The sequence below is a fragment of the Odocoileus virginianus genome, chromosome 34 (assembly GCF_023699985.2).
Source record: "Odocoileus virginianus isolate 20LAN1187 ecotype Illinois chromosome 34, Ovbor_1.2, whole genome shotgun sequence".
NCBI classification, from domain to species: Eukaryota; Metazoa; Chordata; class Mammalia; order Artiodactyla; family Cervidae; genus Odocoileus; species Odocoileus virginianus.
The window spans coordinates 25,710,363-25,726,201 of record NC_069707.1 but is presented as its reverse complement, the minus strand read 5'-3'; the positions used below and the strand labels follow the sequence as shown (position 1 = coordinate 25,726,201).

Genomic DNA, 15,839 nt, shown 5'->3' with positions numbered 1-15,839 from the left:
TAGAATATGGGATATTATTACTTTGCTTCATTGAAGACTTTTCATTTTTAATCAATTAAAGACTTCCATAAAGCGATTCCAGAAGGAATTATGCATAGCAATAATACCTAAGGGTATTACATATTGCTGGAGAAGGGTATGGCAACCCACTTCGGTGTTCTTGCCTGGAGAATTCCATGGACGGAGAAGCCTGGCTGGCTACAGTCCATAGGATCACACAGAGTCGGACACGACTGAGTGACTAACACACATTACATATTGCACACCTCCAGAGGGTGCTGTTTCACTCTGTCATCTGTGTGAATGGCACCTGCTAAACTTGTTTATTGTACAGCTTCCCAAATGTAGCAGCCCTGATAATACTCCAGTCATTTATAAAGTACATGATATTAGCTTCCAAATCTACCAAGTATCATTTACCCTCTGCATAGGAAGGGTCAAATCCACAGATAATTTACTGGAAAATGAAGACAAGGTTTTAGGAGACTATTTGTCTCTATCCTGTATTTAAGAATCTCTTTAAGAAATTTTCAGGAGGGTTGTGGCAGAGTCAGAGTAGAAGTGAGTCTTCCCTGGTGGCCCAGTGGTAAAGAATGCCTGCCAACGCAGGAGACATGGGTTCAGTTCCAGGAGGATCCCACATGTGGCGGAGCAACTAATTCCATGCGCCACAACTATTGATCCTATGCCCTAGAGCGCGGGAGCTGCAACTTCTGAAGCCCACAAAATGCCCTAGAGCCCTTGCTCCACAGCAAGAGAAGCCGCTGAAATGAGAAGCCCAAGCACCGCAACTGGAGTAGGCCCCATTTGCCACAACTAGAGAAAAACCCCCACAGCAACAAAGATCCGGCACAGCTAAAAATAAATAAATTTTTCGAAAGAGTAGAAGAGGCTGCCTATCAGACTTAAATGGCTAAAAATCTTAGAAGCAGAAGAAGGATGCTTTTATTACATACATAATAAATATTCAGTGAACACCTGTAATCTTTCGTCCTGCCTTCTCTGTGTATTCTTTTGATGTCATGGTCAGAAGGCTTTCAAGTGCCAATAACAGAAATGGAATTCAAACAAGACTCAGAAGCAAAGGAAATTTAATGACCTAAGATTTGTCAAGTTATAGGCTGTGCTGGATCCTAAGCTTCAAACAATGTTACCATGGCTCTTTCTGTCTCCCTTCTCCCAGCTCTGCTTCCCTTGTGTGCTGCATAAAACTATAAAGATAAGCACAAGACCTTTATGAAGGAAATTAGAAATCTGTTTTAAAGAACAGTAAGAAAAACCCTGGGTAAATAGATATGCTATGTTTAAAGATACCAGTTCTCTCCACATATATCTTTCAATTCAAGTCAATCCCAGTACAAATCCCCAAAGAGCATTTTCTTATGAACTTTGAGAAACTAATTCTAAAGCTAATCTTGAAAAGAGAATGGACTATTACAGCTATGGAAAACCTAAGGATAAAGAAAAAAATTAGTGAGTTGCACTGCCAGATATTAAAACCATTTTTATTCATTTACTAAATATCTCCACATAATAACTCAAGTGTAAAGGGTAAAAGGACTGAGATAAGTGCTCTGAAGGGGAGGAAAAAACAGACAGCTATAAAGATTGGGTAGATCAGGCACTTGGGCAGCTGGATGGAGATCCTTCCTCTTCTTGCATCAATTCCTGTTTAAAGGGCTAGAAAGTGTCCATCACACACCCTCCCACCCACACCATTCCCCACTTCCTCTTCATCTTCCTGCAAAGCCCTTCCCCCTCCTAGATATCCTGTGCTTCAGGGGTTGTGAGCCACCCTGACACCCAAAGAGTAAGTCACAGTTGGACAGAATCATGGTCACTCCCTCCTCCTTGAGGTGTCTGGTTTAGGAAAGGGCAGGCAGATCTTGGTTCTGCCGAAGGAAACACGAGAGAGTGGCTGCTAGAGTTTCTGGGAGAATTTTCTTCACTCTCAAAGGAACCTAAAAAGGAACTTGGGGAAAGGACATGCCTTCGTCTGCCCTATAGCCTGTTGTCCCTGTTGTGTGCAAATCTCTGCTCACCGTAGTCAGCCATTTGGAAACAGCCTCAGAGAGCAAGCTTGAGGAGCACAGCAAACTACTAAATAGGCAAAGTGAAAATACAGAAAATCTTGACCCTTGACTACTTTGAGTTCTTGAATTCATCAACTCTGGAGCTGCCCTGATTTTCCTTCTTTAAGAAAAGAGAAAGGAAGATAAACAGGTTTTAAGGTAGTCCATAATAGTCCATTTATCTACTTGTCACTCTCTTGTCATATCAACTTTCCAGGATCTAGCAAAGAACCACATAGATTTGGAAAAACAAAAAGCACCTAGTGGTCAAACTGACGTCCTTTACACAATAGGAGAGAGCCTGTCAGATCTTCCTGCAGAGTTTAAGTATTTAATTCAGGGGTTCGAACAGGATTATACAGTCTTCTAAGGACATCATGCATGTATTCAATACTTTGTACCTGATTGGCATCAGCATCAATATCTGCTAGGCTGCCTCTTCTACCAACAGAAAGTCTAGTTCACCAACACTGAGGAGGGTGAGCCCATTAGAGTCATTTGGAACTTGTTACAAATGAACTGTGAGCCTCACCCATAGACATTTTGGCTCAACATACCTGGGGTGGGGCTGGGAAGCTGTTTTTACTAAGTTCCCAAGATGATTTGATCTACAGTCAAGTGTATAACACAAGGCCTGGGATCAAACCAGTCAATCCTAAAGGAAATTAGTCCTGAATATTCATTGGAAGGACTGATGCTGAAGCTGAAGCTTCAAAACTTTGGCTACCTGTTGTGAAGAGCCAATTCACTGGAAAAGACCCTGATGCTGGGAAAGATTGAAGGAAGGAGGAGAAGGGGACAACAGGATGAGATGGTTGGATGGCATCATTGGCTTAATGGACTGAGTTTAAGCAAGCTCCGGGAGGTGGTGGTGGAGAGGGAAGCCTGGCGTGCTGCAGTCCATGAAGTCGCAAAGAGTCAGACACAACTGAGCAACTGAACTGAATTGGGTGACTTGAAGGCCCCAAGGCTTCTTCTACCTCTTCATCTATTCCTTCTTGGAGGCAGGGATACAGACCATGAATGTCCTGTCTTTTCTATTATCAAAGCAAAATTATTTGTTCAGTTTCTGTAGGTTTTTCATCTTTCATAACTGATACTTCATAGTAGTTTTAGAATATTTCACTGTAAGTAACTTTCAACTGTGGTGTTGGAGAAGACTCTTGAGAGTCCCTTGGACTGCAAGGAGATCCAACCAGTCCATCCTGAAGGAGATTAGTCCTGGGTGTTCATTGGAAGGACTGATGCTGAAGCTGAAACTCCAATACTTTGGCCACCTCATGCAAAGAGTTGACTCATTGGAAAAGACCCTGATGCTGGGAGGGATTGGGGGCAGGAGGAGAAGGGGATGACACAGGATGAGATGGCTGGATGGCATCACTGACTTGATGGCATGGGTTTGAGTAAACTCCAGGAGTTTGTGATGGGCAGGGAGGCCCAGCGTGCTGCAATTCATGGGGTCACAAAAAGTCAGACATGACTGAGCGACTGAACTGACTGACTGAACTGAACTTCAACTTGACACAAATAATAAAAGAAATATTTTACTCTCATGTAATTAGAAAACTCAGAGGTAGGTTTGGCTGCAGTAGAAGCTTGATACAGAGGTTCAGTAATAAAACCAGTGATGTGTTTTTTCTGCCCCTCTGCTCTACCTTTGATGGTCATGTCTTCAACTATTATGGTTCCTCAGTTGTGTCCAGAAGAGAAAAATTCTTATTTTGGTTTCACTCTGATTGGATTAGTTTGGGCCCATGCCCATTTCTGCCAGTGGCTGTGGCCATGGGATTGATCCGCATGAATTAGCCTTTACCATGTGATTTTTGGAGTCAGCTTCTGTAGAACCATATGGATCACCAAATAGGAATTGAAGTTATCTAAAGAAGAGGAAATAAATGATAGATGCCAAAAGTGAAACTGAAGTGAAAATGTTAGTTGCTCAGTTGTGTCCAACTCTTTGCGAGCCCATGGACTGTAGCCCCCCAGGTTTTTCTGTCCATGGGATTCTCCAGGCAAGAATACTGGAGTGGGTTGCCATTCCCTTCTCCAGGGGGTCTTCTGGAACCAGGGATTGAACCTGGGTCTACCCACATTACAGGCAGATTCTTTACCATCCAAGTCAGCAGATAGTCTATTCTTCGAGCATTCAATGAATCTTTACCAAGGGTCTACTGTATAACTAGCATAGTTCTGGATACATGAGATTCAACACTAAACGGAGTGTAAAAGACTCCTACCCTCTGAAGTGCATATTTTAGTAGACTAACACTTGTCCTAAAATGGTAAAAGAAGAATGTCCATGAGTCTCACTGGATAGTTGATAATACAAAATAGCACCCCTGGAAATATTTGCGAGTATTTTGCATGTTTTAGAAGCTAGAGCACTGTGGTAGACTAGATAAATGTCTCAAAATATGTCCACGCCCTAATCCCTGAAACCTAGAAATGTTATCTTGTATGGAAAAAGGACTTTACAGATGTGATTAAGGATTTATGATGGGGAGATTATCCTGCATTATTGGGGCTCAACATAATCTCAGTGGTCCTCGTAATGGGTTCAAGAGACATCATAATCAGAAGAGAATATGATGTGATGATGGAAGAGATGGAGCGATTTGAAGATCTCATGCTGCTGGCTTTGAAGTTAGAGAAAGGGAATATGAGTTAAGGAAAACAGGCAGCTACTAGAACCTGAAAAAGACAAGGAAACAAACCTCCCCTTAGAGTTTCCAGAAATAAACCAGTCATGCCAAAACCTTGTCTGTAGCCCAGTGAACCTGATTTCAGACTTGTGATCTCAGAACTCCAAAAGGACACGTGTACTGCTTTAAGCCGCCAGTTGGTGGTAATTTGTTATAATGAAAAGGAAATTAATATAAGCAGTGACTTTGTCTTCCTTGTTTTTCAACTTTTTTTTCATCCTTTATTCTAATTTAAACATACTTATTTACACCCCTGCTAAGCTACAAGCACCATAACAGCAGCCAATAAGACCGCCACTATGCCTTTTTTATTTTTTTATGGGACTTCTAGTCCTGTAGAAGAGAAAGACTTTAAATGGTGAATGAGTCAAAAAAAAAAAAAAAAAAGGACTAAAAGATTTGAGGGCTAGCTAGAAAAGAAATACAAAAATAGTGCTTAGCTTACACTATAGTGCACATCAAGTGTAAAGGGCACAGGTTTTGGCAAAGAATATGAGATGGAATTAAGTATGAGATGGAATTAAGTAGGCAGGGCTCAGTGAGCAAACAGTAGCTTCACAAGGGGAAGTGTTTGGGGAACAGAAACGGTCAGCCTATTGGGAAGGTGAGAGGATTCTGGCAGTACCCCAGAAATATCACCCCCCAAACCCACCTTATATGGTCACCGATATGTCACAAAATTAATTTTTTACAAGCCACATGACTTTGATCTGCCATTCTGGTTCCAGAGAAAATTTCGTGCTCCTGCCTCAGAATTTTGCTTCATTGGTCACAAGTCATATAATAATGAGAATCACACAAGGAAAGTCATCCTGCACTCACATAGTGATATCAAGTCCAAGGTCATGCATTATCCTTTATTTTCATAACCCTAGGCAGGTTTGGACAACCCAATCAATATCAAGGAAATAACTACAGTTGTGCTAAGTGACAAAGGAAAAGTAACTGGGATCTTGCCGGAGCCTGCCGGCAAACGAACTGGTCGAGAACGCAATTACCAGAGTACCTGAGAAAAATAAGACTCAGACAGACTTAGAAAGACTTAGACAGACTTAGAAAATGGGGTTGAGAGGGACAGAGTCAGCTTGCGTCCGACTCTGCCAACTTTATTGAAGAATACCACACCTATATATATGCTAACAGGAGTTACTAATAGATTAAAGGTTTGCATATGTGCAGAGCTACAGGCACAAATGTTTTCAATTCCTCCAGTTAAGGACAGTAAAGCATCACCTTAGCACCCAACTGAAATCAATAGAACATTAACTGGATAGAAAACAGGCTTCAATCATGACGAGTTTATCAGCACCAGGAAAACAGGTGAAAGATCGCTACAGCAATTTCCTTGAGGGAGGTGAGAAAGGCCAACCTGTGCTTTAATAAATCAGGGGTGGCGGGACAGAGAGGGACCTCTTGATCTCTCTCAGAGCCAAGAAGGAGCCTGAGCAGTCAGGCTGGCTCCCCGCAGGATCTCACCTAGTGAAGGGGCTCAGGGAAGCCTTCCCTGGGGATTTGACACTTCAGCTGGAATCTGAAGGATGTTTAGAGACAGACAAGCCAAGACTTGGAGAATGAGTGTTCCATCTGGAGGGGACCACTTGTGTGAAAGCCATGGGCCTTCTCTGTCTATTCAATAGTTCTATAAAATCAGGCCTTTGTAGATGCATTAGAAAATGTGAATAAGCAAAAAGAGGAAAATACCATAATCGCCCATAAATGTACCACTTAAATGTGACTTTCTTCTATTTTTTATGCTTTTATGTATCCATTTAACTATTTATGAATGTGCATATACAAATTATTTTAAAATCTTAAAAAAATCTTCAGTCAGCCTCCTTATTGCTGTACCCACACCTAGGTTTGCTCTTTCTTTCACTGGAGACCTCAGCACATGGTTCTCCATTTTCTGTCCACCCCAGGTGTGGTTATTCTGTGTGACACTCACCTCCATGTGAAAATCCACCTAGCACAGACCCTTACCACCTCACCAAGCGTGTGTGAAGCTGCTAGATGAGACAAGGAGACACCGCGTAAACCACTAGAAGGCCAGGAGCCCTGCCAAGTCTGCTCAGCCCTCTCCAGACCCCCTCGCCAACCTGCTCTCGCAGCCGCTTCATCATGATTGTGGCAGCTTCTTTCTACTTATTATCAGAAATTTTAGAACAGAGAATTAGATTCAAGTTCCATATTACTAAGCCTGGTTATTTTTGCAAAGCACACATTGTGCATTGAACAGCACACTGTGAGGCATTATCATGAATTATTTAAATGAAGCTATCCCTGTCACAGCAAATGAGCAAAGCACATTTTGTTCATTGTCTCCTCACATGTTGTTATTTTCTTCACGGATTTCTTACTTTGCGACATTAACTAAAATGCAATGAGCCACAGTGTCATTACTGCAAACCACCCTATTTCTCTGCTCCTCATGCACGGATTGTTTTTTTAACGTGACTGAAGCATTTTCTTTCCTTCATGCTTAAGATTCATTATACTTGAATGTTTCCTTGTAGCAATGCAGACTAGGAACAAACATAAAACATGTGTAATTAAGGTTTACTTTAAAAAGCAACTCCAACTTGTTTCTCCTTTACTTTACTGAGATGGAACAGCAGATGCTAAAGTGGATGGGAACAAAGACTCTGAAGATACTCAGACTTTGAAAAGGAGGCTGAAAACTCATGTTTTGCACTTATTTTATTGATCTATTTTAGAATTCCAAATGAGAGCAAATTGTCTCTCAAGGGCCAGTGGAATGATTGTGAAGCCTACCTCAGACAGTGAGGCGTTAAGGTCATGAATCCACTGGGATTAACTGTCCTTGTTATTGTCACTGGTCTCCTTCAGTTTGAATGTTAATCACTGTCACTACTGAGAAGATCCCTATGAGACACTCCGTCTGTGGATACTCTGTGCTGCCAGGACATGCAGAACTCCATCCTTTGCCCTCCTGCTTACCCCCAATCCCCACCCTTTCCAGACTGCAGGTTCATTTTAAACCACTCTGTTCTATCTCCAGTTATGATAAAGCTGCATGGACAGGGATCAAGAAAAAGCAGTGACATAAAGTCAGGGGAGTAGAACACACAAAAATAATAGTCAATCATTAAACCTTGGAACTGAAGCAAATAGTTGCTTCTTAAAAAACAAAAACAAATCAACTTTTTACATAATTGTTTAACTTACAGAGAAAAGGTGAAAAGCTAATGCAAATAGTTTCTTTAAACTTTTTACCTGGATCCCTTGATTGTTAACATTTTACCATTTTTTCTTTATTATTCTGATTATTTGAGAGTGAGTTGTAGACTTAATGCCCCACTAACACTAAGCATTTCAGTATGTTTCCTAAAAATCAAGGGCACTCTGCTGAAAAATCATAGTACATCCTCCAATGTCAGGAAATCATGAATTCAACACTAGTGTCCAACGCACCGATGCCATTCAATATTCCTGATTGTTCAACAATATCTTTTACAATCATACTTTCCTTCTCAGTCCAAAATCCAACCAAGGTCATTTTTTGTATTTAGTTTCAAGTCTGTACATCCACCTTCAATGTGGCAAAATTCCTCAGTGTTTCCTTGTCTTTCCTTACTTGACACTTGAAGAGCATAGAGCTGGTACTTTGTTGAATGACCCTCAATTTGTGGTTGACTGATATTTCCTCTAGATTACTTTGAGGTCATACACTCTTGGCAGGAGTAACACAGACTTGATGCTGTGTTCTTCTCTGTGGATCATACTGGGGGATAGTATATCAGGTTGTCCCACTGTTAATGACCTTGATGTTATCACTTATAAAGTATTTTATATTTATTAATAACTAAAAAGTACTTGAGTGATTAGTTTTAAACTAATTAAAAATATTTATGCAAGTACTTTTTTCTCACCAAACTTTTACCCACTAGTCTTTAGCATATGTTGTTGATTCTAATCTGAAGTACTTATTACTGTGATAGCTGATTTTCTCACCTCTTAATTTCTTCCATATGTATGAAATGGTGTTCTATTGCAAGGTAGAGCATTTCTTTCTCCCAGGACTTGAAAGGAGGCTCCAGTTAAGCCAAAAGTTTGTTATTTCAAGGTCAAAACTGTCTCTGGGTCTAATGGATATTCAACAATCTGTTGGTGAGGGTAACTAAGGTCTTTTTTTGTCCATCACTGGAGGTACCATTTTCATTTTGCATTGAAACTTTCTGAGGCTTGGCCCACTCTATGGAAATTTAGGTCAGAGAAGACCCACTGAAGGATGAAATCTGCTCAGAGTCATCACTGTTCTTTCAGTGAGTTAATTTGTGTCCATTAGGACTCAGTAATAGGGCAGCAGTAGCCACTTTGTGAGGAAAAGTCTTGAAGTCCCAGTGGCGTTAGGTAAATGAGTTCTGGTAGGTTCTTATACCAAAGTTTTCAATTAGTTGTTAAGATTAGTCACAAAATGTCAATGATTCTGCAGAGTTTGGAGGAAATCAGGGAGTTTCAGGGAAAAGCTTAATTTACTGATACCTGGATTGCTACCCAGAGGCTTGGAACTATAGCAGATGTTTATTGCTAATATATAAAGAGAACCATCAGGTATTAAGTGTCTTTTTTGTGTGGGTAGTTGTTAGCTGCAGGGCCAGCAGTACATCCTTCATAGACCATGAAATGTTTTTTGGCCCAAGAGGGCCTCTAAGATGATCACTATAATAGGGCCTTGGACTTTGTATTCCTTCAAGATCTATCTGTGCTTAGGTAGCATGCATATAAGAAGTTTTCTTGTAGGATATTGTATTTTAGAAGTTTTCTTTGTGGATGTCATATTAAGAAGTTTTTGTTGAATGTATTAACATGTGATATAGTTTATGCTTAATTTTTCTTTTTTAGTGATAAACACTGAAATATTTATGGATGAAATTATATAATGTCTTGGATTTGCTTTAAAATAATATGGGGATGATTGAGGAAGATGAAGAATGGGATATGGCAGAAACCAGGTTGGGTACAGGATGATAATTATTTAAATTAATTACTGGAGTCATAATAATATTACAAATATTAATGTAAGATAAAGAAATTTTCAAATAAGAGGAAACTGACAAAATTTGTTGTCAGAAGACCTGCAATAAAGAAATGCTAAAGGAAGTTCTTCAGGCTAAGGAAATTGATACCAGATGGAAACTTGGATTTAAAAGCAGAAATGAAGAGCACAGGAAATGATAAATGTGGGAGAAAATATAAAATTTTAAAGTTATTTTAAAGATATATGACTAAAGCAAAACAATGTATTATGGGGTTTATAACATAAGTAGATGTAGTAGAGAGATGACAACAAATGCACAAAGGATAGTGAGAATTATATCATTACACTGGTCTTTAATTTTAGATAAATATTAGCTCTATATAGACTATGAAAAGTTAAAGATGCATATCATACTTCCTAGAAACAACTTTAAAAAGTAGTGCCAAGATACCCTAAAAAACAAATAAAGGAATTAAAATGGAATACAAAAATGATTATTAATTCAAATCAAGGCAAGAGAAGAGGAATAAAGTTTCATAAAACAGATGGGACAACCAAACAACAAATAACAAAATTGAGATTTGGGTTCAACTGTCACCAATCAATCCTAAAGGAAATCATCTCTGAATGTTCATAGGACATTCATAGAAGGACTGATGTTGAAGCTGAAGCTCCAAAACTTTGGCCACCTGATGTGAAGAGCTGACTCATTGGAAAAGACCATGATGTTGGGAAAGGTTGAGAGACAAAGGAGAAGGGGGGTGGCAGAGGATGATTGGATAGCATCACTGACTCAATGGACATGAATTTGAGCAAACTCCAGGAGATAGTGAAGGACGAGGAAGCCTAGTGTGCTGCAGTCCATGGGGTTTCAAAGAGTCAGATGTGACTTAGCAACTGAACAACACAGCAACAATAACAATAATTCCCTAGAGAAGGAAATGACAACCCACTACAATATTCTTGCCTGCGAAATCCCATGGACAGAGGAACCTGGTGGGCTACACTCCATGGAGTCACAAGAGTTGGACATGACTTAGCAACAGAGCATGTAACAATAGTTAAATTAAATATAAGCAGACTAAACCATCAAATAAAGACAATGTTTGTCAAGTGAGCAAAAAGATAACCTCACTGTATATTGACTACAACAGACACTTTTAAATATGACTTTTTTTTTTTTTTTGCCATGCGGCATGTGGGATCTTAGTTTCCCAACCAGGGATCAAACTCATGCCCCTTGTAGTGGAAGCATGGAGCCCTAACCACTGGACCACCAGAGAATTCCCTACATTTTAAATATAAAGGCACTTACTGGTAAAGTATAAGAATGCTGCTGCTGCTACTAAGTCACTTCAGTCGTGTCCAACTCTGCGTGACCCCATAGACGGCAGCCCACCAGGCTCCTCCACCCCTGGGATTCTCCAGGCAAGAATACTGCAGTGGGCTGCCATTTCCTTCTCCAATACATGCATGCATGTTAAGTCACTTCAGTCATGTCCGACTCTTTGTGACCCTATAGACAGCAGCTCACCAGGCTTCTCCATCCACAGGATTCTCTAGGCAAGAATACTGGAGTGGGTTGCCATTTCCTTCTCCAAGTATAAGAATAGGAAAATATATCATACATTATGCAAATAGTAAGCATATAAAAGTAGGATGGCAACATTAATATCAGACAAAATGGACTTCAAGACAAGGAATGTTACCAGAGAGATAAAGATGGGCATTTTATAGTGAGAAAAGTAACAATTCATCAACAAGTCACAACAATTATAAACGTTTATGTACCAAATAACAGAGTTTGAAATTACATGACACAAAAACTGACAGAATAGAGCCAAAGAAAAGGAAATTAGTTTGAATATAGAAGACCTGAGCAATCTTCTCATTCTCCTAGAACTAGCATTTATAGAAAACTAGACACAACAATTTCCAAATATATGTTATTTTTATGAGAAAAGTAACATTTATCAAGATGCATTATTTCCTGATCCACAGACTAAGATTCAAACATTTCAAATTCTTGAAATCTTATTAAGTATATTCTTAAACAACAATGAAATAAATTTGGGGATTGATAAAAATAAGATATCTAGAAAATCCCCAAATATTTAGAGATTAACATCATTTATAAATAATCTATGATCAAATAAAAATCACAAGAGAAATTAGAAAATATTTCAAGTTGAATGACAATGAAAATACGACATGGCTAAAGTGGACTGCAGTACAACTTAGAGGGATAATATAATGTAAATATTTTTGTTAAAGAAAAAAACAATTTAAAATTAACAATCTAAATTTCCACCTTAAGAAAAGGCAGGGGCGGGGGCGGGATATAGCAAACTATACCCAAAGTAAGTAGAAAGAGAGAATTGATGAAAAATGGAAATCAATATAATAGAAACTGAACAAACAATAGAGATAAACTATGAAAACAAAAACTGGTTTGTTATAAATAGTAACAAAATTGATGAACTCCTAGGAAGAGTAATCAAGGAAAACAGAGAGAGAAAATGTGAATTAGTAATATCAGGAATATAAAATTGGATGTTGCTATAGATTCTATGAACATCTAAAAAATATAAAATTATCAACAATTTATTACTAATAAGTTAAACAATTTAAATAGTTTTACAGATTCTACATACATGGTGCATGAATTGAAACAGTTTACTGTTCTCTTTTCAAACATATACCTTTTATTATTTTCTTCCCTTATTGAACTGGCTAGTATCTCTATCCCATGTTATAGTAGTGAGCGTAGACAATCTTGCTTTGTCAAGACGAAGACATTTACTATTTCACAATGAAGTGTGATGGAGCTATAGGTTTTTATTCTAATTGCATTGGGAAATCATTGCAGACTTTTACTTGCATGAATGATATTATCTAATTTATATTTTTAAAAACCACTTGGGCTACTGTGTGGAAAATGGGCTCTAGGAAGACTGGAGTGGAAGCAGTGAGGCAATCAGGAGGTGACTGCACTTGCCCAGGAGAGAGGTGGTGGTGGCAGTGGGTGTTGAGAAAAGTGGCTGTGTTGGGGCATATATTTTGGGGGTATCTCTTTGTAGAGCTGACAGGACTTGTTGACTTATTGAATTTGGGTAAAGAAAAAACCCAGATTTACACTGTATACAACCATGTTTACTTCAGAATTTTTTTCCCCTGTGAATTTTAGATATTGATATATTGATAATATATAATTTTGTATTGATAACTCATTTTCCTCTTTAGAATGGATCATTGAATGTGGATACAGTATTCTTAAAAATCTAGCCATATGTTACTTAGGACTTAATTTTTTTAAAGGTAGAACATTAGAGAAAGAACAGTGACCAATATTTATACTGGATTTTTAATCAATTTTAAATATTAGTGTTCTGAACTAAATTTCTGTATTTTTCTTTTTAGGGTTATCCAAGACTGGTTTTCAGAAAGGATGCAGGTGGCCAAAGTGGATTTCTCTACAGTGTTACCACGCTTCATTTCTCTATATATCTTTTCCTTTCTGAATCCAAAAGATTTATGTGCTGCTGCACAAGTCAGCTGGCCCTGGAAATTTTTAACTGAGCAGGTTTACCATTTGTCACTTCCTGGGAATAGGGCTCAGATGCAACTGTCATCTGTAATGAGGCAATGAGGGTAGCTCCTTTCCCTGAAAATAATAACTGAGGGTGTCTGAACCATAATTAATTTATCCTTAAGAGAAGAAAATAGCAAATTTTTAAAATGGGGAATTATATTTAATGGGGGAATTAAATAATTTATAAGTCAGGGGATATACACTATTCTAATAATTCATATAATTCTGATCATCTTTAAATACTCAATTTAGTTATTTAGGAAATAATTTATCTTGGTTAAGAAGTCCAATATTTTGTGAAAATTTATTTAAGATTTGGTTTTAAATGATATTGTTTTAGTCATGATAACCCACCTTAAAAATTGCTCCACAACCACAACTTTAACTGCTCCCTCTTTGGCTAACCTCTGTTGAAGAATATAAAACTAGATCTTCTACATCTGCTGCCACTAATTCTGCCTCTGGGATGTTTATCTCTTTACTTTTAAAAGACTTAATGAAATGTAATAGCCGGCATACTTTAAATACAAATCAATAATTTACTCCTTTAACTTATACAAACTTTCCAGGATGGACTTACGTTGAGATTCTGATCTCACAGAATACCTGGCTCTCCATGGAGGGGCCACATGAAAAGCCAACTGTGAGCCCTGGATTTATAGCATTTGTGAATCCAGGTTTAGTGTTCCCATGGTATAGTGTTTCCTCTTTTTTTACTTTCAACCTTTCTCTGTCCTTACATTTAAGAAACATCCTTATAAACAAATTATGGTAGTGGTTTTCTTTTACCACTTGACAATCTTTGACTTTTACCTGGACTCATTTAGTCTGTTCACGTTTATGTAAATACTGATACATTTGCGCTTAAGTCCGCCATTTTACTATTTTTATTTACTATTTTATATTTTGTTTTTCTGTCTTCTTTTAGGATTAACTTAAATATTTCTTAGATTAATTTTAAATTCTTTAGCAGTTCTTTCATGGCTACCATAGAAATTACAGCACTTATCCTAGGGTTATTCACCACCTCTGAGATAATGCAAGGAGCATAGAACTCTTTAATTCCATTTGCTTCCCTGTTCAGTTTCTGTGCTTTTGTTCTCAAACATCTTAATTTTACACATACACACATATAAAACACACAAACATACATTAAAATATATATGTAAATATATACTAACAAATATAAAAATAATTTATAATATCTCTTTTGTATTTAAAATATATGTATACCTCATGAATATTTATTACAATTGTTTAATTTAATACATAGTCAATATTTATTTACAAGTAAACTTTTTCTGTTATGCTTCATACCTTTCTGCATCTCTGATTTCCCTACGGGGTTCAGTTTTTCTGAATTCTCTTTAATATTTCTTTTAGTACAGCTTACTACTGACAGATTCTCTTAGTTTTTGTCTGAAAATGTCTTTACTTCACCTTCAAATTTGAAGGATATTTTCACTGGGAATTTGAACTCTAGGTTGGCAATTAATTTTTTATTAGAACTTTGAAAATATTCCATTGCTCTCTGGCTTTCATAATTTCTTGAAAAGTAGGGAGTTTTATTGTTGGTCCTTGAAAGGTAATGTTTCTGTTTGCTCTAGCTTCTTTTAGGATCTTTTTCTCTGCCTTTGGTTTTCTGCAAGTAAGATCCCCTGGGGGAGGAAAGGACAACCCACTCCAGTATTCTTGCCTGGGAAATCCTATGGATAGAGGAGTCTGGTGGGCCACAGTCCATGGGGTCGCAAAGAGTCAGACACGACTTAGTGACTGAGCAACATGCTCAGAGGGGTGTGTGTTTATCCTGTTTTGTATTTTGCACTGATTTATAAATTGGGGTTTTATGTCTTTTATAAACTTTGCAAAGCTCTCAGATTCTGTCTCTTCATATATTACTTTTGCTCCAGTTTTTGTTTTTTCCTCTGGGTTTCGATTTGTTACACTGATCCACCATGTCCCATAAGGTTCATATTCTTTTATGTGTCTTTTCCATTGTTCTGGCTTTCAGTGTTTCAGTCTGGATTTTTCTTCTGGCCTAGCTTTCAGTATATTAATTATCTCTTTAGCTGGATTCTAATTTGCTCTTAAACTTGTCCCTTGAGTTCTAAATTTGTTATTATATTTTTCAGTTTTAGAGTGTTGGTCTGATTACTTTGCCAAAATTTTCCACCCAGCCATTTAGTTTCTTAAGTGTATTAACTACAAGTTTTTTAAGTTCGTGCCTGATAATTACAACTTTTGGATCTCCTGAGGGTCTCTATTTACTAAAAAACAAAAGAAGAAACAAATAATTCTTGTCTTTTTTTGTGTGCCTGCTATTTTTGGTTGAGTACCAAATATTTCATATAAAAAAATTGATGCAATAATTTGAGTCTCCAGATGATGTTATCTTCCTCCAGAGAGAACTTGCTTCTGGCATTTGGTTAGGCTAGGAATAGCTTATTTAAATCCAATCAGAGAATGAGATATTT

At 37.9% G+C, this 15,839-nt stretch overlaps 1 protein-coding gene and 1 long non-coding RNA gene across 9 annotated transcripts in view; one reads left to right on the top strand and one right to left on the bottom strand.

Annotated features, from left to right (window-relative positions):
• ECT2L (epithelial cell transforming 2 like) overlaps positions 1–15,839 on the top strand; it is a 77,345-nt gene that overhangs the window by 20,987 nt on the left and 40,519 nt on the right. For all 7 annotated transcript variants that reach the window (XR_011485599.1, XM_070461407.1, XM_070461412.1 and 4 more), the window contains one exon: positions 13,194–13,356. Coding sequence is in view for 6 of the 7 variants with exons in the window: in XM_070461407.1 (XP_070317508.1) it covers positions 13,194–13,356 (163 nt within the window). In the remaining variant the exon portion in view is untranslated. The remainder of the gene's footprint in view (positions 1–13,193; positions 13,357–15,839) is intronic.
• The window catches only part of LOC110137320 (uncharacterized), a 95,765-nt gene that overhangs the window by 54,638 nt on the left and 25,288 nt on the right, over positions 1–15,839 (bottom strand). The window lies entirely within an intron of this gene.